Source organism: Leptonychotes weddellii, chromosome 15 (genome assembly GCF_054177405.1).
Source record: "Leptonychotes weddellii isolate Sample4059 chromosome 15, ASM5417740v2, whole genome shotgun sequence".
Lineage (NCBI taxonomy): Eukaryota > Metazoa > Chordata > Mammalia > Carnivora > Phocidae > Leptonychotes > Leptonychotes weddellii.
The window spans coordinates 5,008,912-5,030,492 of NC_138383.1; the positions used below are offsets into that span (position 1 = coordinate 5,008,912).

Here is a 21,581-nt window from a genome sequence, read left to right on the forward strand (position 1 = left end):
CATGAAAGACACAAAACCCAAAAGCTATAAAATAAAAAGTTTGGTCAATATGAATAAATAAAATTCTAGGAGAAAAAAATCAGCAGCAACAGAATTAAGCCACACATAAACGATAAAGGCGAATTTCTTTAATATACAAAGGATTTTGCAAAACTAGTATGGCCACTAAACAAAAAGATAGTCAAACTTACTTTTTTAAGTCACATGTAACTGACATGCAATGTTCTATTAGTTTCAGGTGTACGAGGTAGTGATGGGACAATTAGGTACATTAGCTCACCACTAGGAGTGTAGTTACCATGTGTCACCACACAAAGTTATTATATTATTAACTATCTTCTCTAAGCTGTGCTTTTTATCTCCCTGACTTATTTATTTCATAACCAGAAGAAGGGGCAGAGGGAGGGAGGGCCAGAGGGAGAGAGAGAATCGTAAGCAGGCTCCATCCACCACGCTCAGCGCAGAGCCCAACGTGGGGCTCAATCTCATGACCCTGAGATCATGACCTGAGCCAAAATCAAGAGTCAGACGCTTAACTGACTGAGCCACCCAGGAGCCCCTCAAACTTACTTTTAATTGAAGGAAAAAATTAAACATGAGATGCCATTTAAACTTTTTTTATAAATAGTTTTTATTTTTTAGTAGAATTCTAGGTTTACAGGAAAAATTGTGCAGAAAGTGCAGAGTTCCCACATGCCTCCCCTGTCTCTTTGCAAGAGTTAGGATTTCTAGCACGATGTTGAATAGCAGTGGTGAGAGCGGACAGCCTTGCCCTCCTCCCCATCTTAGGGTGAAAGTATCTAGTTTCTCACTACTAAGTAATGATGTTAGCTATAAGTTTATTGTAGATGTTTTTATCGAGTTGAAGAAGTTACTCTTTATTGCTGGTTTTTTTATGAAAATTGTTATCACAAATGGATGATGGATTTTGTCAAATGCTTTTTTTTTTGCATCTATTGATATGATAATATAGTTTTTCCTCTTTAGCTTATTGATGTGATGGATTACTTTGACTTTCAAATGTTGCATCAGCCTTTCATACTTGGGAATAAATCCTACTTGTATAATAATCCCACGGTGTATAATTCTTTTTAGACATTGTTGGATATGGTTTGATAACATTTTGAGTATTTTTGCATCTGTATTCATGAGAGAGATTGGTCTGTAGTTTTTCCTTCATGTAATGTCTTTAGCAGGCTTTAGTTTTAGGGTGATGCTGACCTCATAGAATAGGTTTGGAAATATCTCCTCTGCCTCCATTTCTGAAAGGGGGTGTAGAGAATTGGTATAATTTCTGCCTTAAATCTTTGGTAGAATTCATCAGTGAAATCATCTGGACTTCGTGCTTTCTGTTTTGGAAGTTTATTAATTATTGATTAAATTTCTTTAATAGATACACTCCTACTCAGATTATTTACTCCTCTTTGTGTGAGTTTTGGTAGATTGTGTCTTTCAGTCAATTGGTCTGTTTCACCTAAGTTATCAAATTTCAAACCATAGAGTTGTTCATAATATTCCTTATTATTCTCTTAATGTCCATGGGATCAGTAATGATGACCCCTGTTTCATTTCTGATATTAGTAATTTGTGTCTTCTCTTTTTTTCTTGATTAGTCTGAGTAGAAGTTACCAATTTTATTGACCTTTTTAAAGAACCAACTCTTGATTTCCTTGATTTTCTTTGTTAATGTCCTGTTTTCAATTTCACTGATTTCTAATGCCTATTATCTCTAATATTCTGCTTATTTTGGATTTCATGTTTTTTTTTCTAATTTCCTAAGGTGGAAGCTTAGATTTACTGATTTTGGATTTTTTTTCTCTAATGTATCCATTCAATGTTATAAATTTTCCTTCAAGTACTGTTTTCACTGCATCCCACAACTTTTTTTTTTTATTAACATATAATGTATTACTTGTTTCAGGGGTACAGGTATGTGATTCATCAGTCTTAGACAATTCACAGCGCTCACCATAGCACATACCCTCCCCAATGTCCATCACCCAGCCACCCCATCCCTCCCACCCCCCTCCACTCCAGCAGCCCTCAGTTTGTTTCCTGAAATTAAGAGTCTCTTATGGTTTGTCTCCCTCTCTGGTTTTGTCTTGTTTCATTTTCCCGTCCCTTTCCCTGTCCCACAACTTTTTTTAAGGATTTTATTTATTGAGAGAGCGCGCATGCACACATGAGCCAGGGGGAGGGGCAAAGGGCAAAGGAGAGGGAGAAGCTGACTTCCCGCTGAGCAGGGAGCCCAACGTGGGGCTCAGTTCCAGAACCCCAAGATCATGACCCGAGCTGAAGGCAGACGCTTAACTGACTGAGCCACACAAGTGCCCCTGCCTCCCACAACTTTTGATAAATTCTTTTTTCCTTTTCATTTAGTTCAAAATTAAACCTGAGATGCCATTTCTCATCTCTCATCTCTCAGATTGGCAGAAATGTTAGATTGATAATACTTAGTGTGGGTTTAGGTGTGGGGAAAGAGGCACATTGTACATTGGTACTAGAAGTATAGACTAGTTCAGCAAATCGGATGGCAATTTGTACATCTCTATACAGATTTTAAAAGTATATGTTTTAGGGGCGCCTGGGTGGCTCAGTTGGTTAACTGTCTGCCTTCAGCTCAGGTCATGATCCCAGGGTCCTGGGATTGAGCCCCACATCAGGCTCTCTGCTCAGCGGGGAGCCTGCTTCTCCCTCTCCCTCTACTGCTCCCCCTGCTTGTGCTCTCTGTCTCTCTCTCTCTGTCAAATAAATAAATAAATTCTTTAAAAAATAAAAAAAGTATGTGTTTTAATTTAGGGAATGTATAGATGTCCGTCCAGGGGCGGTCTGTGCAGGATGTACCAGTCATCTATGCATAGGGGTGGAGTTTCCAATAGCAAAAACCTGGAAACAACCCAAGTGTCCATTAATGGAGGACAGCGTTTCTATATTGTATCTCTTCTATGAAACGCTGTGTAAAGGAGGAGGAGATCTCTGATACTGATATTGAAAGAAGATCAAGATACTGGGGGCGCCTGGGTGGCTCAGTTGGTTAAGCGTCTGCCTTTGGCTCAGGTCATGATCTCAGGGTCCTGGGATAGAGCCCTGCACCGGGCTCTCTGCTCAGCAGCGAGTTGGCTTCTCTTTCTCCCTCTGTGATCTCTCTCGCTTTCGCTCTCTCTCAAATAAATAAATAAAATCTTAAAAAAAAAATAAAAATAAAAAAATAAAGAGAGATGATCAAGGTATACTGTTAGGGGGACACCTGGGTGGCTCAGATGGTTAAGCGTCTGTCTTCAGCTCTGGTCATGATCCCAGGAACCGCCCCCCCCGCCCCCCCGCATTGGACTCCTTGCTCAGCGGGAAGCCTGCTTCTCCCACTGCCTGCTGCTCCCCCTGCTTGTGCTCTCTCTCTCTGATAAATAAATGAATAAAGTCTTAAGAAAAACGGTATACTGTTAGGATGCAGGCCACAGGAAAGGATGTTTACTGTGATGACATTTGTGTTAAAAACAAAACAAAACAAGAGCTTATTCTGTGTAAAATGTGTTTGGATTTGTCCAAATGCATTAGGAAAGTGGTCATTCTGGTTACATCCGGGACAAAGGGGTTTGGGGGCTCAGCGGGGAAGAGGGCTGAAAACCTTCTGTTTTTCACCTTCCACCCTCTTTCCAGTTTGAATTTTTTAACCTTGAATAAGAATTACATTGAAAAATAGTTTTAAAATCAAACTGCAGGAGCGCCTGTGTGGCTCAGTCGTTGGGCGTCTGCCTTCAGCTCGGGTCGTGATCCCAGCGTCCTGGGATCGAGCCCCCCATCGGGCTCCCTGCTCCGCTGGAACCCTGCTTCTCCCTCTCCCACTCCCCCTGCTTGTGTTCCCGCTCTCGCTGTGTCTCTCTCTGTCAAATAAATAAGTAAATAAAATCTTTTTTAAAAAGATTTTATTTATTTGAGAGAGAGGAGAATACTTTGAACTTTCTTTCTGAAAGTTTACGTTTTACTAGATATGGTTGTCATAAATATAACCTGCTTTTTACAATGGATTTTCTTGAAAATCAGATTGGTGGTTTTGCGTAGCAACAAATAACACTCCTGAGCCACCCAGCATGGGGAGGTGGTGAGCAGCCTCTGGTGTATCCTCTCCCAGGCAGCTGTGTTGACTTAGCGCACCTGACCTCTCTGAGCCTGAGCTTCTTCATCTGCAGAAGGGAGACAACAGCTGTGCCTGACTTGTACGTTTATTGTGAGGATTAGACAAGAGGACGAATGAGGATGGTGTTTGTAACAGAGATGGACAAACAGAAAGCTCTCCATACAGGATAGCTGGCTACCAAATTACACTTAGTGAAAGAGATTTGAGAAAACACACAAAAGCGCACAGATATGTAGTTTATTTGCAAAAATACAATGATACTGTGCCAAGTTCAAAGTATTTGTTCATGAGCATAGGGATCCTAAGACTTACAGAACAAGATGATATCGCTGTTTTTCTTGAGCATCTACCCTGGGCTAGGTGCTGTTCAGAGAGGCAGGTGCTGAAGGGGGCTCTCTGGGCTGCTCTACCGAGTCCAGAGTCCTTTCCACCGTAGTGCTCCAGGCCCTCGTTCTGTACTGTGGCACTGAACTTTCCCCTTTACTTAGTTCTCAGGACTGCACAAGGACTGCCTCAGTGAAATCATCCCAGGTGCCCTCCCACAATGACTCTGCCTTTTTATCTCCCCCGTCTCCAACAGGGCTGCACTTGGAGATTTCCTTCAATCCCACTTTCCTGGCTACCCACCAGATCTGAAATTGTCCTCATGCCCCATCAGAAGAGCTCCCCAATCTCTCTCCAAGCTCCAGGTCCCATTTCTTCCTCCTCTTGGATGTGGTGGGTCCTGCGGGGGGAGGGGTGCTTGGGAACACTAGGACTTGGTATCCCAAAATATTCTCACCCAGCAGCACATGCCTTGTTGTCTATCCCTTTCTGCCTGGATGCTGGATCCACAGAACTGAGCAAAGCCACACAGCTATTTACCTCCCCAAGGACTAGGGCCAGAGGCAGGGTTGGCAGGGAAGGGATGGAGGAAGGAGTGACATTAGGTTTTGCAGGAGCTGAGTCTTGTGGTGAAAGCTGAACATCCAGCCCTGCAGGAAGCTTGATCCAGGAGTGTCCCTGCTGGAGGCTCTGGGCAGAGGAGTTAGAATGTTTTGGAACTCTGGAGAAGGGGCCCTGACCGCCCTCCAAGCCTTTCTGATTGCCCCAAAGCCTCTATGAGAAATAGTTAAGGGGCTGGGCCCAATCCCTCAGACAGGTTTGACATCTTTCAGCCTTCCCCTTGCACCTTTTCCAGACGAGGTGAGCTCCCAGCAGAAGACACTTCACCAGCAGACAAGTTCTCACCCCCAACAGATAAAACCACAGAGCTCTCTCCAAAACAGACGCTCTAGGGTGAGGCTTGGACAGCACGCTCTAAGCAAGCCCCCCGCTCCCCCGGAATGGATGCTCCGAGGACTCCGCCAGCCCCGGGAATTTGACTGGGCTCCACACAAGCCAGATTTATGGTTACGGATGCCACCGGGGCCGTGGGCGACCACTCTGTCCCCAGCCCACCCCCCCCCACCCCCACCCCCGTTCGGGGTTTGCACACAAGGTCCGCTGCATACTTTTGCGTAATGCAGGGCCGAAAGAAGGAGCGACTACACAAGCCCCTGGCTCATCAAATGGCCACACGTTCCGGGCCTACTGTGTGACACGCTCTGTGCTGTGGTCTGCGGGGAAGGCGACATCCGTGCCTGGACATAAAATGCGAACTAGGGAAACAAACTTGTGGCCTTCCCCAGCGGCCTCTGTCAAAAAGGTCGGCCTTCACACGAAGACCGCAAGTGAACTCCAGCCGTCCGGTCAGCGGAGCGATACAACGCTGCTTGTGAACCTTTCCTGGCAAGTCAGAGAACCCCGCACTTGCCACACCCAAGATGGCCACCTTCCCAGGCCTGTTACTCAGTTCCGCTTGCCATTCCCAATATGGCACCACGAGCGCGCCATGGGGGCGGGGCCAAGGGCGGAAGTGGGTGTGGCAGAGACGGGAGCCGAGGGGGCACGCAGAGTCCAGGCACCGGGCAGTGGGAGCTGCTGGGCCGAGGCGATGATTCCTCCGCAGGAGGCGTCCGCCCGGCGGCGGGAGATCGAGGACAAGCTGAAGCAGGTGAGGCTGGGGGTGGGGAGCAGGAGAGGGAAGGGGCCGAGATCCGGGCCGGGGCATCTCCTCAGGGAGGAGGCAGGGCTGGGAGGGAGCACTCCCTGCGAGGAGATAGGGTTGGGGGCGAGGCCGTGGGGCTGGGACGCGGTGTTAGTTAGCCTCCAGCTTCTTGTGATATGCTCCGCTCCGCTTCCCCCAGGAGGAGGAGACGCTGTCCTTCATCCGAGACAGCCTGGAAAAGAGCGACCAGCTCACCAAAAACATGGTGAGTAACCCCTCAGGTGGGAGGGGCAGACAGGCCTCCAGACTGGAGGAGAGCCCTTTTTACAAAAAGCCAGGGGTTCGAGCCTGGGTCATGATGGTGGTAATGTGTGGGTTTCTCCAGCAGCAGTGTGGGGTGTCTCTTATCTAGCTCCCCCGTTTTCTGCTCCTTCACATACGATGCCGCAGCCCCTGCTGGCGCAGACTTTCAGCTTTCTCTCCAAGGTCTCCATTCTTCGTTTTCTCCTTCTGCAAACATTTAGCGAGACTGATTTATGTGAGCTGGGTAGTGGTCGTGTGTCATCCTCAATTCAGGTGATGATCAGAGGGCAAGGGTGGCCTGAGATTTTGAGATTACTGAGGGCAGAGAAAACTCAGCCTTCACCTCAGAGGGCTTTAGGGGTAGAAGGAGCCTTGAAAGCAGAGCTGGGATCTGGTTCTCGCCCCTCCACTTCTTTTTTTTTTTTTTTAAGATTTTATTTATTTATTTGAGAGAAAGAGAGTCAGAGAGAGCGGGGTGAAGGGCAGAGGGAGAAGCAAGCTCCCTGCTGAGCAGGGAGCCTGATTCGGGACTCGATCCAGGGACTCCAGGATCATGGCCCGACCCAAAGGCAGATGCCCAACCAACTGAGCCACCCAGGCACCCCCTCCACTTATTTCTATGTGGCTTCTGACAGGTAACACTGAGCTTCAGTCAACTCATCTACTAAACGAGGCAATGCCAACCTCCCAGCGTGGCTGTGAAGGTCGTAGGAGACAATGCATGGGAATGCATCTTGCATAGTAGCTGGTCTACAACAGGTGCTCAGCAAATAGGAGTTTCCTTCCTTATTTCTAGAGGAGACTGGAAAAGCTCATATTGAGTAGATACAAATTTTGGGTATGTGTTTAGGAACACAATCATAAAGTGTCCTCATCCTTATTAAATTATTAAATAGAGATTCACCCTTAGAGAGAGAGGTTTTGAAGTACTAGCAATGCATTTGAGGCTACTCTGTATGAAACTACTTCCTCTTCAGTCTAGGAAAGCTTCAGAGAGAAGTGAAATTGAGATTTGGCTTCAGAGGGTGGAAGGGAGTCCCTCCTGGGGTGATTATCTTAGAAGGAGTTCATTTAATGCATGAGTTGCCTCCTGCAAGGCAAACTTCATCCAGTTTATTTGGACCACCTCCTGTGTGCTCTGCACATGGTAGGTGCTGGGGATACGGTGGTGAACACGTACACCCTATCCCTTCCCTCTATTATCTAGAAAATCAGAGGAGGGGCGCCTGGGTGGCTCAGTCAGTGAAGCATCTGCCTTCGGCTCAGGTCATGATCCCAGGGTCCTGGGATCGAGTCCTGCGTTGGGCTCCCTGCTCAGCAGGGAGCCTGCTACTCCCTCTCACACTCCCCCTGCTTATGCTCTCTTTCTCTCTCTGTCAAAATAAATAAAATCTTTTTTTATAAAAGAAAGAAAACCAGAGGAAAGGCAGCAAATGCCAAAGACCTGGTGGGTGGGTAGAAGCAGTCCTGGGACAAGACTCAGTCCTGAGACTGGGCTGTCCCCCACAGGTGTCTATCCTGTCATCCTTTGAGAGCCGCCTTATGAAGCTGGAGAACTCCATCATCCCTGTGCACAAGCAGACAGAGAACCTGCAGCGACTGCAGGAGAATGTTGAGAAGACTCTCTCCTGCCTGGACCATGTCATCAGCTACTACCATGTGGCCAGTGACACTGAGAAAATCATCAGGGAGGGGTGAGCTAGGGCCAGAGGCTCACATTGCTAATACCTCTTGGGCCAGCAACGCTAAGCTTTAGAAGAGAGGGTTTGAATATATTTGAGCCCGGAGTCCCCTGTATTAATTCTCTTCTCTTCCAAATACCATTCTCTTGGTCCTTCCTCTTCTTCTTCCATCTGCCCAGGCTGATGCAGCTCTTTTCCTTCACAGCCCCACAGGCAGGCTGGAGGAGTACCTGGGGAGCATGGCCAAGATTCAGAAGGCTGTGGAGTACTTCCAGGACAATAGCCCAGACAGCCCAGAGCTCAACAAAGTGGTGAGGGGCCAGTGGGCTACTGTGGGAGGTTTGGGAGACACCAGTCCCTGCCCTGGTCTCATGAGGGACACTGGACCGTTGACAGCCACTCCCCTCTGCTCCTCTCCCCAACCACGCAGCTTCTGCTAGTCACTTGTCTATACTCTGTTTCTCCAGATTTGTCTATTCCGGGCTTCTCATATGAATGGAATCATATAATATGTGACCTTTTGTGTCTGCCTTCGTTTACTTCATGTAATGTTTTGAAGGTTCGGACACATGGTGGTGTGTGTCAGTTCTTCATTCGTGGTATGGCTGAGGAACGTTGAATTGTGTGGGTGGACCACATTCGCCACTTGATGGATGCCTCACTTTTTGGCAGTTACAAATAATGTTGCTATGAACCCTCATGTATACTTTTGTGTGTGGACGGATGTTTTCTGTTCTCTTGTATGTTCTGGCTATCTGTTTCTTATTGGGTATATAATTTGCGAATGTTCTCTTTCATCCTGTGGGTTGTCCTTTCACTGTTTTGATGGTGTCATTTGTAGGACAAAAGTTTTTCATTTGACGTAGTTCCATTTATCTATTTTTTTTCTCTTGCAAACCCTTTTCTAACAAGAAGACAGGGTAATGGCCCATTGGGAAAATCATTGGCCAATATTTGTGAAGCACCTGTGTCTTGTAAAACTTTGAGTTTCACCTGTGAACATACAATTTGAGGGAACATGAGGCAAAGACATAAGCAAAGAGGGCTTCCTGGTGTTTCTTCTCTGGGTTAAAGGAAGTGAAGGCAGAGGAGGGGCCAGCTGGATGCTGAAGCAGCCGAACCCTCTCCCTTCCTTCCTCCTGTTGTCCCCGTAGAAGCTGCTGTTCGAGCGCGGAAAGGAGTCGCTGGAGTCCGAGTTCCGCAGCCTGATGACCAGGCACAGCAAGGTCGTGTCCCCTGTGCTCATCCTGGATCTGATCAGCGGTGAGGATGAGCTGGAGGTCCAGGAGGAGGTGCCGCTGGAGCACCTGCCCGAGGGAGTGCTCCAGGACGTGATCCGTATCTCCCGCTGGCTGGTGGAATATGGCCGCAACCAAGGTGAGAGGACCCAGGTGGCAGGGCCACACGGAGTGGGGTCTTCTCCCCGCTTTATTTCTTTAATCCACCTGGATTTTTTTTTTCATAAAAAGAAGTTTAATAGGAAATGATATACAAGCAATAAATCTATAGCTTATGTGACTGTGCGAACATGTCCACAGCTCCTAAGCTGCACTTTAGGGGGGCCTTGGGCTCAGCAGGAGATTTTTAGGGAGAAAAGAGAGGCCAGTGGACAGCCTCCAGACCCCTGTGCTTCGGCCCATTTTTTACACTGGGGCTCCTTGCAACACCTTGGTTGGGAACTGCTGAAGTGTAGTGTTTCCTTGCCCATTTCATTTTTGGATTCTCCAATTTTCCAGTATTGATAGAAAGTGCTGCAGGGAGCATACTTGTGTGGATTGCTTTCCTTATATAGGGAGTTCTTTGGGTGTTTTCTCAGAGATGTAGCTATCAGGTAGAAGTGTCCAAACAGATTTGTACCTTTCTGCCATTGGAAGCTCATCTCCAGGTAGGTGGGGCCAGTCCAAAGAGCCATCAACGGTCCCATGGCTCTTTTTTCTTCATTAATTTTATTTATCTTAGCCAGGGCTGTCATGGTCCTTTTAAAAAAAATTTGCATATCACGAATGGCTAAAGATATAGTGTGTTTTCATTCACTGACCTTTGTTGTCTCTTTGCCTCCTATAAATTGCTCACATCCTTTGACCCCTCACCAAGGTGAATCTCGATGTTAATTTTATTTATTTATTTATTTATTTATTTCTAAAAAGGTGTTATTTATTTATTTGAGAGAGAGAGGGTGTGCGCGCGGTGGGGAGGGGCAGAGGGAGAGTCTTAAGTAGATTCCCTGCTGAGTGTGGAACCCGACGCGGGGCTTGATCTCACAACCCATGAGATCATGACCTGAGCTGAAACCAAGAGTTGGACGCTCAAGCGACTGAGCCACCCAGGTGCTTCCTAATTTTATATTTTTTATCTAAAAGAATTTTACCTTCAAAACTTAATTAGCAGTTCTATTGGGGGATATTTTCCCTTTTAAGATGGCTTAATTTGGGACCAGGCTATGTGGGTGGCTGGGAGCCATAGCAGATGCTAGGAACTAGTTAGCAAACTGAAATAGGCTCTACCACTGCTCGGCCCGCTGCATCTAGAGGGGAAAGAGAGGCAGGGACCCAGCTGCCACCACCCCCTCTCTCCTCAGATTTCATGAATGTCTACTATCAGATTCGCTCCAGCCAGCTAGACCGCTCCATCAAGGGCTTGAAGGAACATTTCCGGAAGAGCAGTTCTTCCTCTGGGGTTCCCTACTCCCCTGCTATCCCCAACAAGAGGAAAGACACGCCCACCAAGAAGCCCATCAAGAGGCCAGGTGAGCCCCCACTCATGCCCATTAAGCCCCACCCAGAAGGCTGTGTGGGACCTGCATGGCCTTTGGCCGCCCTGGGGTTAGCAGCGTCGGCCCCTTCAGAGCTTATCCTCCCAGTGGCCCCTGACTGTGGGTACAGAGGACAGAAAGCAGGTGTCTCCCCACCCAGCAAGTCCCCATCTATTGAAGCTCCATGCTCCGGGTGAAATGTCCTTGTGTGTCAGCCGCACCCTGGTAAGCCGCTGTCTCGAGCTGCCGAGAGATGCTGTCCTCAGCTGAAGGAGAGGCTAGGATGTTGCAGGGCAAGGGGCCGCCGGGAGCAGCACCTGGGAGAGAAAGCTCAAGAGCCAGGGGCTGCTTCCACCTTAGCCCACACTGCCGAGCTGTGGCTGCAGGGACATGCCCGGTGTGGCCTGTGGGACCCACCCCTCGTGACAGCAGGCTGTGTGTAGAGTGTTTCTCGCCCTTGCCCCTCAGAGAGCACCTGCTCCTGCTCAGGCCTTTAATTGGGGTTTGGAGAAAGGGCAGCGTAGAGGCTGCCCTCAGTGGCCCAAGCGAGCAGAGGACTGGTGGCCCCAGCAGGAGGTGTACCGCCTTCTCCCGTCCAGTGCAGATCTCCTGGCCGTCATCTAAAAACCTGCTCCTAACAGAGACCGTGCTGAGCCAGCCTGCTGGGCCGCAGCTGCCGGCACTCGGTTGGTCCGTCCCTGTGCCTCTGTGCGTTGGGCAGGGGCTGTCTCCTTCAGTGAGGCTGTGAGGCTGCCTGCCTTGGCTTGTCTGGGCTCTCTTCTCCATCTCTTCTCTGACAGGCCCACGGCGGGGTGGGCAGACCTGGTCTGCACTGCCCCCAGAGTGTTGGCTGGCCGTGGTGGGGCTCACAGTGGGCCTAGTCTGTTCTTGGCTTATGGGCCCTGGAGGAAGACTCAGGCTGCGAGGATCCCTGTGGTTGCTGCAGAGTTTCAAGATTGTCAGCAGCCAGGGGGTCGGGACTGATGTGGAAAACTAGGGAGCCAGGCCCCTGGGACATCCGCTCCTGGCTTGGAGGAGAGGAGCAGGGAGGCCTCAGTCGGTCAGTAATTTAATACCAATCTCGGCATCTCTGTGGTCACTGGGCACGTGATGGGCTTGGCGGCTGCCCGATCGGTGTCCTCGGTCTCCGTCCACGCCAGCGTGCCGGCGAGGCTCCTCAAGGCCGGTGTGCGGGCCCATCTGCTGCGGGTTTGCTGTGGGGCAGGAATCTGATTTGCTCATTAGCAGGACCGCTCACTGAATGGGGAGAACACAGGGAGACAGATGCTGAGCCGGGGCCATGAACTTGGTCATTAGTAGCTGATTGTCACGTGGTCCAAACAGAAAGAAAGGAGCCACTCCAGACGTTGTCCCTTCTCCTCCAGCTTTTTGGGGGGGGGGGGTGCCAGAACCCAGGCAGCCTCACTGTGTTCACAGACACGGCTGGGGGTAGGGGACGCAGGAGTCTCCAGAGAAGATGGACCAGAGTTACGTGTGGGGGCCTCTTTCCCGCTCCTAGTGCATCTTATTAACAAGGCAGCTGGCCTCGTCTGTTTTTTTTTTTAATTTTTTAAATTTTTTTATTTTTTTATTTTTATTTTTTTAAAGATTTTATTTATTTATTTGAGAGAGAGGATGAGAGGAGAGAGAGAGCACATGAGAGGGGGGAGGGTCAGAGGGAGAAGCAGACTCCCTGCCGAGCAGGGAGCCTGATGCGGGACTCGATCCCGGGACTCCAGGATCATGACCTGAGCCGAAGGCAGTCGCTTAACCAACTGAGCCACCCAGGCGCCCTGGCCTCGTCTGTTTTAAATGCTATTTTATTTCCCGCATTTTCTGCCCCGAGGTGTCTCATTCCCACAGAGGTGGCTGACCCCGGAGGCTGTAGGCACTGCGGTTTTGTTTTTGTTGATTTCACTTTTGATACTAACTGTTGTTTTTTTCCTCCATGCCGCGAGCATGCCGCCCCCCCCCATTCCTGCCACCATCTACCATCCTGCTTCCGTTAACCCCCAACCAAGCTTCTGAGTTTTCTCCGATTGCTTTGGGGGTTCAGGTGACTTTGGCGCATGGGGCCAGGTTGCCTCAGGGTCTCCAAGCCTTCTGTCTTGGGCACCGCTCTCCCAGGAAGCTCAGTCCTATCTCACCAACTCCCGGGCTCTGCTTTCCATCGACCTCCGTGTGTCCATGTCCCAGCACTGAGCATGCCCGGGAGCTCGGCCTCCTAGTGTTTCGGGCCGGGCCATGGGCCTCTCGGCCTCGGGTCCCCAGACTCCGCCAACCTGGCTGTGCCCTCTGGGTGTGAGAGCTTCGTCGCCGGCTCCTCCATCCTGAGCCTGGTCTATTCCGACTTAAATGCCACTCAGTAGTGTTTTTTATTTTTGGCTTCTCCTGATGGCTCTTTGCCCATCTCATCTCCTTCACCCACTGCATTTCCTAAAGAGAACTCAAATCCAGAACCATGAGGGTCAGGAGCAGAATCGGGAGCTCTGTGTGGGGCATGCCCCGTGCCTGTTCCTTCCTGCCCATCTGTAGCGCCTCCGGGGGGTCCTGGAAGGGGCCTGCTGGAGAGATGGCATGTGGGCATGCTCACTGTTGGGGGGCTGGGTATGGGGCTCGGGGAGGGGGGCAGGTGGAGGCCTGCTGCTGTTTTCTCTCACTCATTTCCTAGGTCTTCTTGTCTCCTCTCTGTGTGGTTCTGGTGACAGGCACGATCCGTAAGGCTCAGAACCTTCTGAAACAATATTCCCAGCATGGTCTAGATGGGAAAAAGGGGGGCTCTAACCTCATTCCTCTGGAAGGTAATCACCCTGTGTTCTTCTCCTGTTCCCTCCTCCGCCACCATGTGTGCACTCTCGTGGCAGGGCAGAGCCTCCAAGCCCCCAGGAGGGCCACGGGAGAGTCCCTGGGAGGGGGCAGGGGTGGGGACAGCAGGTGCCTGGTGCCGCTCACTCCAGCTGGCGCAGGGCAGGTGCCGTGGCCTCGGCCTGGTCCTGTCTGGCTGACGGCAGCTCTGCCCTCCCTGAGGCTTCCTACTCCCTCCCTGTCTCTGTCCTTGTCTCCTATTTGAACTCAGAGAAAGTTCTTTGTTATGGGCAGCCCTTTCACGCTCAGACCAGCAGTGGCAGGACCAAGCTGGCCTAGGCCTCCGGGCCACCCCCACCTCCCCCAGCTTTAGAAAGGGGAGTGTGTGCCACGAGGGGGATGGGCAGCCTGTAGGCCATGTCCCTCCTTGCCTCCTGTCAGAGGAAGGACAGCCCTGCCCTGGTGGACCTGACCTTCCTTTCAAAGAATAACCCTGGGGAACCAAAGGAGGCTGTCTCGTTCACTCAGCAGTGACATTTCTCTAACTGCGAGTCTCCCCAAACATGGTGAGGTGGGTAAAGCCCCTGGGGCCGAGCATCAGACCCTCCGCAGCTGCCAGAAGCTCTCCAGAGCCTTCCTTGGTCGTCCCACAGGCTTTCTCTTGGCCTCGGGCTCAGAGAACCAGCTCTCAAGGACGGTCTTGGGCACTGCAAGTCAGGCTTGAAATGGCTGTTCCCAAGGTGGTCCGTGGCAGAGGAGGGGCTCAGAGCCCTCTCCGGTGCCCCTTCCCCTGCCTACCCCCCATCTCACATCCCCTCCTGGAGATCGAGGGCTTCTTCCCTGTCCCCGAGGGGCAGCCCGCCCAGCCCCTGGATAAACGCTGCTTGTGTCTGTACGGCCGACGTCTCGCTAGGTCACGAGCATGATTTCCGAGTTAAGCACCTGTCCGAGGCCCTGAACGACAAGCACGGGCCGCTGGCTGGTGAGTACCGCAGCCCAGCCCGAGGGCAGCCACTGCTGCCTTGGCCGCCGTCCCCGGAGGGCTCTGCTCTGAGGATGAGCCAGGCCTGTTTGCCTCTCTCTCTCTCAAGTCTCTCTTTTGGGCACTAGGTCTCCTTGCCTCTCTCCAGATGGGAGTGTATGCCTGGCTCTCGGGGCCTGGGCCAAGGGGAGAAGCTGCCGCTACTTGGAAGGTGGCTCCCTGGAGGGCAGGGAGCCCTGACATCTGACTCCAACAACAGCTCCGAAGCTCTGACTCGGAGCCCGTTCCTTTGCATGTGGGACCAGGTTGCCTATGGGCACTCCCTGCCCCAGCCTCCGCTAGTGGGACCCGGGTCTCCTGGGGCAGCTGACCAGCAGAAGCCCTCCCTTTCTGGGACTCATCGCCCCTTCTCAAAGTTTGACCCCATGCCAGCTAGCCTCCTAGCCACAGCCCACTGCCTTCTTAGACATTCCACGTCTGGCGGGGCTGAGAACTGCCTTCAGTGGCCTGGCATTTTCTCAGATGGGTGACCACGGTGCCTGCCTCTTTGAGGTGGGCACCCACCCGTGGCTGCCCTCTTTCTAGTACAATTCAGAATCCTCAGTCCTGGGGACAGGTACACCATAGCCAGGAAGCCGATTTAGGGCTCTTCCCTCTTCATCCCTTCATCCATCTCCCCACCACCTCTAGTACCTGATGCTCTGGGACATAAACACTGTCTGGCAGAGCTGAAAATGAAGCCAGGACAAAGGCTGGATTCAGCCCTGTTTTTTCTCTTCGAAGCAGTCGGGCCTGCTGGAATGCTCTCAGCTTTCTGCCAGAACAGTCCGCCTGGGCTACAGGCCAGGAGCTGGGGAGACCCATGCCCCCCCAGCAGGGAGAGCGGCTGTCCCCAGACCAGCAGCTCAGGGGCACCACTGTCCCCCCAGGGAGAGACGACACGCTGGACGTGGAGACCGACGCCTACATTCACTGCGTCAGTGCCTTCGTCAGGCTGGCCCAGAGCGAGTACCAGCTGCTGATGGACGTCATCCCTGAGCACCATCAGAAAAAGACCTTTGACTCCCTGATCCAGGTCCTGCCCCGCCCCACCCTGCTCCTGGGCCCCAACCAGATGCCCCCGCAAAAGCTGCGGCTGCAGAAGCTGGAGTTTGGGCCAGACCTCTTGGCCTGTAGCCTTCAACTGTAGCCACCCACCATCTCCACCATGTGTGTGTGGGGGGAGTGGGGGGTGCCGTCCCCTGCTGGGGCATGCTGGCTTCCCCCAGCCCCTCCAGCGGCCCTGACCGTCCCTGGGAGGCAGGTCTCACCGCTCTGCCCCCTCTGTGAGCCGCGTCCTTGCTCTGCTCTCTCAGGACGCGCTGGACGGGTTGATGCTCGAAGGGGAGAACATCGTGTCTGCTGCCCGGAAGGCCATCATCAGGCACGACTTCTCTGCCGTGCTCACCGTCTTCCCCATTCTGCGGCACCTCAAGCAGACCAAGCCTGAGTTTGACCAGGTGCTCCAGGTATGTGGGCGGGAAGGCCCTTGGGGACATGGAGGGGGGTACCGTGCTGCCTGGCCTGGCTTCTCCGCCTTCACACGTCTGCTCCGAAGCTGGGTGGAAGCAGCTTCTGCAGGGCCCTGGGTGAGAGGACTCCCTCCCGGGGTGACCGAACAGGAGGGGAGGCAGTGAGGGGCAGGGGAGCAGCTGGTAGGGAGCGGGGTCCGCTCTGCAGCTGTGTGCTTCCTCAGGGGACGGCTGCCAGCACCAAGAACAAGCTGCCCGGCCTCATCACCTCCATGGAGACCGTTGGAGCCAAGGCCCTGGAGGACTTTGCCGACAACATCAAGGTGCTCTCCCTCTCTCCGGGGCCACCTGCGGCCCTAGGAGCTGTGGGCAGGACCACCAGGCACCTGCCTGGGGAGCTCCTGCAGAGGGCAGGCCGCCAAGAGGGGCTGCTAGTCTCCTGTCAGTACCCACTTGCCTCCCTTTCTTTCCCAGGGAGCTCCTGAGCCCCTAAGGGGTGACGCTCCTGCCCCATTTTTCCTGTCCTGTCTCACTGGCCTGCGTGCCTGAGGGGTGCCCTGACCCCTGTCTGCCAGGAGGTGGCACCAAGAGCAGACCGCCTGGGGCCCGGGGTGGGGCCCAAGGCCTTGGGAGCAGGTTCAGGAAACTGGGCTGTTCTTTCCACAGAATGATCCGGACAAGGAATACAACATGCCCAAGGATGGCACCGTGCATGAGCTCACAAGCAATGTAGGTGCTGCCCAAGGTCGCCTGGGGAGGGGAAGAGGGCCTGGCCTGGCCCAGAGCCGGCATGCTGGTGGCAGGATGGGTGGCAAAGTACTTAGTGTCTCCAGTAGGGCAGGAAGCTTACAACCACTCTTTTCACGGGGCAGACCCCTGGCCCTGCACCCGCCTGGAATGGTCCAAGGGGGTGCGTTTGGGAGGAGATGTGACCTTGAGGTCCTGCCCTTGACCTTCTTCCTGGACCTGTTTTTTCCCCACACAGGCCATCCTCTTCCTCCAGCAGCTCCTGGACTTCCAGGAGACGGCAGGGGCCATGCTGGCCTCCCAAGGTACTCGGCAGCTGCCAGTGGGGCCCCCTACCCATCCCCCACTCCTCCCACTTGTCTGGAGACATGGGGCGACTGGCCACCTCTGGGAGAGATCCCCTCCTGCCCTGTGGAGTGGGGTTTGACTGTGCCTTTCCTGACCCGACCTCCCTCCCTTCTCGCTCCTTCTACCGTCCTCGCTCTGGAGAGTGGCACTCCCTGGTTCGAAGACGCCCTGCCTGCCTCGCCCCTCCTTCCGCATTTCTCCACCTGCTCTTGTGTCCGCCCGTCCTCCCGATTAGTCTCACACAGCTGACCGTCCCGTGGGCTGGCGTCTCAGGGCCAGCCTGGTGTCTCCCCGCTGACCGCTGCCCTGGCACTGGAGCTGGGGAGGTTGGCGTGGAAGGAGGTTGGCATTTCTGAGCACCGAGACCCAACCCAACTTGTTGGGGCCCCCGGGCCCTCCCCTCCCTCCAGTTTGCGGGCGAGGGAGCGAGGAGCAGCCTCTGGCCTGCAGTTCTCCAGATCCCCACTTGGCTGCATGCTCCCTCACCTTCAGGGGTCCAGCCAGGGTGTGTCCTGCCATCTGTGTTCTGGCTATCGCGGGGAGGGGTCTGCTTGACTCGGGGGACACGGTTTCTAACCTGTGTTTGCACTTTGCGTCTTTCTCCCTTCTTTGTCTCTCCCCCTTTCCCTCTGAGTGCACTGCCTTTCACTCCGTAGTTCTTGGGGACACATACAATATTCCTTTAGACCCCCGAGGTAAGCAGCAGGGCTCTGCAGCCCCATCCTACCCCTCTGAAACCCCATGGGTGAGGTTCCTTGGGGACGGAGGCATCTGGACAGACTCAGGACCTGCTGGGGAGTGGGGGTCAGGGGGGACATGGGTCTTTGGGGTGCTCCCAACTCTCTCAGCTCCCTGCAGGGCCACTTTCTGTCCCTGAGCTTATCCAGGCGGCACCCTGAGTGCACCCTCCAGGCTAGCCCAGCACCTGCCTGCCCCCTCCTTCCCCATCCACCACCGCCGCCTGGCTGCCTGCTTGTTCAGGGGAGCCCGGTAGAGGAGGTTGTGGGAAGTAGGGGAGAAGGGGGAGAGGCCATGGGGAGCCTACTCTAAGACCCTGCTGTTCACAAATGGGATAAGTGGGCCTCGTAGTAGTAGACAGCACCCAGCATGAGTCGGGGCTAGGGGGCAGGGGGTGTCCGACTCCTGTCCCGCCAGCCTTCCTGCTGATCACAGGCCAGCTCATTAACCTTGCCACCCATCACCATAGAGGGGCTTGCCCTGGGTTCCGGGAAGAGGCTGAGGGAGTGCTCCCTGCAGCAGGCAAGGAGCCCAGCAGCCCAGCAGCCCCCACCCCCTGCCCTGAGCGCCTCTGCATCCAGTCCACCTGAGGAGGGCTCAGGGGCCCCTCCCAGGGTTTCCAGAGCTGCTCCCGGGGCTGAGGGGAGGCCACAGAGGGTTCTGGCTGCTGCCACGGCTGCAGTAACAGGCCTTCTCTCCTCCCAGAGACCAGCTCTTCCGCCACCAGCTACAGCTCCGAGTTCAGCAAGCGCCTGCTGAGCACGTATATCTGTGAGTGCTGTCTAGCTGGCAGCCCCTGGCGCCCACCTCCCCTGCCTTTTCCCTTCCTCCCTTTGTGCCCTCCTGCTAGTCTTGGTCCAGTCCCGAGCCCCCTCCACGACCTTTGGAATTGTAACCTAACTTCCGGTTTAGGGGCTGAGCGGGGCTAGGCAGAGGGCTCCTGAGGCTTGTGGAGTCTGAAGTTAGGAGAGACAAGGACAAGGGTTGGAGTTGGTTCGAGGGCCATGGACTGGGTCGTTTTGGTCAGACTGCCCGTGCATGTAGCCACACCCTCCCTGTGCAGGTAAGGTCCTGGGCAACCTGCAGCTGAACCTCCTGAGCAAGTCCAAGGTGTATGAGGACCCGGCTCTGAGCGCCATCTTCCTGCACAACAACTACAACTACATCCTCAAGGCCTTGGAGAAGTGAGTGGCTGCAGGTGTCTGTGTGCGCGCGGCTCCCACCTGCTCCGGTCCGCCCGCCCACCCTTCCGGGGCTGCCTGTGCCCTCTGCCTGGCCAGGCGGGGAGAGCAGCGCTTTACCCCTTGGAGTCCCAGGACCTGGGGCAGTTTAGGGCAGGCCCCACGGGTGCTGCTGCAGAGACCAGCAACCTCTGGGCCCCAAGAGCCAGTTCGATCCTCTGCTCCCTCCCTACCCCCCCCCCAGGTCTGAGCTGATCCAGCTGGTGGCCGTGACCCAGAAGACTGCTGAGCGCTCCTACCGGGAGCACATTGAGCAGCAGATCCAGACCTACCAGCGCAGGTGGGCCCCGCCACGCCCTCCCCTCACCCCCAGGCTGTATCCTTCACTCACTCTTCCTGTCTGAGCTGCAGAGTGGGGTCAGTAATGGGGAAGTGCTCCCCTGTGGACCTGGCCCTCCACTTGCTGTTTAACCACACCCACAGGGTGGAGAGGGACCACCCGCCCCTAGCACCACCTGCTCCCTGGGGGCTGCTCTGGCCAGCATTTCCAGAGGGTGCGGTGCCTAGGGTGCGGGCGAAGAAGAATGGGAAGGCTGCCTGACAGAGGTGTGGGGACGTGAGGCCAAGCGAAGAGCAAGGTTGCAAGAGCACTTGAACTTGCTGAACCTCGCTCTGCCGTGCTCCCACTGCTCCTCATCCTCGTTTCTCCTTGGTTTGTGTGTTTCCCTTTGTGTGTGTCTCCTGGGAGTGGTCTCCCTCCTCCTTGCTTTGTCTGTCCTCTGCTCCCTCCTTTCTTTCTCATCTGCTTCTTGGTATTTACTCTCCAGGAAATCGATGTGAAGTGTAGCTGCTAGTATTTGTTCAATTTATTGAATTCTGTTTCCTGTTCTTAATTTTAAAAGCCAGCAGCTTGAACATTTTATTTTCCCAAGGAAAAATCTCAGCTGTGCTCTGCTTAGTTGTGACCCAAATCCATTGCCGACCTCCCCCTCCCCTAGTAGATCAAGAGATTTAAAAAACAAAACAAACCAGCCCCTGGGAAGCAGTCCCTCCTCTACCTTCTGCCTCTCTCCCCACCTGGCAGCTGGTTAAAGGTGACTGACTACATCGCTGAGAAGAATCTACCTGTATTCCAACCAGGAGTCAAGGTGGGCGGAAGGCCTGGTCTGGGAAGGGTGTCTAGCAGATGTGATACTTTTTGTCACATTTCTGGGGGAAAATGGACAAGCATCCCACTGGGATGAGCGAAGGATGCCTGTGGCCACAGGGCAGCAGGAGAAAGGGCTGGGCTCAGGTGTTTGGGGAAGGAGCCAGTGGCCGGGCAGTTCTGCTCTGAGGAACACTTTCTCGGCCCTCTCCCACCACCCCCAGCTCAGGGACAAGGAGCGGCAGATGATCAAGGAGCGGTTCAAGGTGAGTTGGGGTCCCCTCCCCTCCACTGCTCCTTGCTGCTGTTACAGGGACATGGGCCCAGTGTCTTTGTCTTTGGGTCACTTCTTTTTCTACCTTTTTTGGCGGCCAGGGTTTCAATGATGGCCTTGAAGAATTGTGCAAGATCCAGAAGGCCTGGGCTATTCCTGACATGGAACAGAGAGACAAGATTCGCCAAGCTCAGAAGAACATTGTCAGGGAGACCTACGGGGCCTTTCTGCACAGGTGAGCACTCTGTCTCCACCTCCCCAGCCCTGTGCCCCCCACTTCCCCTGCTGGGTCTCTGCTCTGTTCTTCAAGAAAATCCAGAGGGTCGTGTACGTGTGGGTGGCAGACCTGTGCCCTGGACTCTGCTGTGGGGCCGGACCGGGACATGACTCAGGGGCACCCTGTCAGGAGTGTCTGAGGCTGAGGTGGAGCTGGGGGGCCGCCAGCCTGCCCCTGACCTCAGCACCTGGTCAGGTATGGCAGCGTACCCTTCACCAAGAACCCGGAGAAGTACATCAAGTACCGCGTGGAACAGGTGGGCGACATGATCGATCGCCTCTTTGACACGTCTGCCTGAGCCTGCTGCTGTCCCTGCCTGGTTCTGCCAGATCAGCCATATTATTGGACAGATAAATCAGTGTTGACTTGCCTCTGGGCCTGGTGAGTTTGACATCCTTTGGGACAGGGACCTTTTTCCACCCCTTCTCCAGCCCAGAGCCCTGTCCCCGAGCCCTTGAGTCCTGGTCTGCATTTCTTCCTGGAGCTCCCCCAGACCAGGACTGTGCCAGAATACCGGGGTTCCTTCCCACCTTAGGTCTCATGAGCCTGAGCCTGCTTGGGCCACGTAATGGGTTCCAGACAGGAAAGGACAGAGAGGAAAGACAAAGGGCTTGTGCCCTCAGCTCCCTCATGTGTACAAGAGCGGGAGGGTAAACAGCCCACCTCCGGC

The 21,581-nt window shown here is 53.6% G+C and overlaps 1 protein-coding gene and 1 long non-coding RNA gene across 10 annotated transcripts; one reads left to right on the plus strand and one right to left on the minus strand.

Moving 5' to 3' along the window:
* Positions 1–6,020: 6,020 nt before the first annotated feature.
* On the plus strand, positions 6,021–21,281 carry EXOC7 (exocyst complex component 7). Of its 9 annotated transcripts, XM_081804441.1 has the most exons (21): positions 6,021–6,170; positions 6,364–6,429; positions 7,977–8,161; positions 8,355–8,460; positions 9,304–9,526; positions 10,728–10,895; positions 13,610–13,702; positions 14,620–14,688; positions 15,618–15,763; positions 16,044–16,196; positions 16,424–16,522; positions 16,866–16,928; positions 17,185–17,251; positions 17,951–17,989; positions 18,738–18,803; positions 19,096–19,216; positions 19,458–19,553; positions 20,298–20,361; positions 20,585–20,626; positions 20,736–20,869; positions 21,107–21,281. In XM_081804441.1, exons 1-21 carry the CDS (start codon positions 6,111–6,113, stop codon positions 21,207–21,209), a joined length of 2,163 nt encoding a protein of 720 aa, XP_081660567.1. In that variant the 5' UTR covers positions 6,021–6,110; the 3' UTR covers positions 21,210–21,281. The 9 variants fall into 9 exon arrangements, with proteins under 9 accessions (XP_081660567.1, XP_081660568.1, XP_081660569.1 ...); XM_081804442.1 differs by lacking the exon at positions 17,951–17,989; XM_081804443.1 differs by lacking the exon at positions 14,620–14,688.
* LOC145717275 (uncharacterized) lies at positions 12,296–12,844 on the minus strand. Its single transcript, XR_014140380.1, has 2 exons — positions 12,700–12,844; positions 12,296–12,446 (listed from the first exon to the last, which is right to left on the minus strand). It is a non-coding gene; the product is annotated as an uncharacterized LOC145717275 (long non-coding RNA).
* Positions 21,282–21,581: the final 300 nt, after the last annotated feature.

Excerpts from the sequence above, each read along its gene's own strand:
- EXOC7 (XM_081804441.1), top strand. The coding sequence starts at position 6,111 with ATGATTCCTCCGCAGGAGGCGTCCGCCCGGCGGCGGGAGATCGAGGAC. Across the intron at positions 8,461-9,303 it reads GCCCAGAGCTCAACAAAGTG|AAGCTGCTGTTCGAGCGCGG; the intron begins GTGAGGGGCCAG and ends TTGTCCCCGTAG. Across the intron at positions 17,990-18,737 it reads TATTCCTTTAGACCCCCGAG|AGACCAGCTCTTCCGCCACC; the intron begins GTAAGCAGCAGG and ends CTCTCCTCCCAG.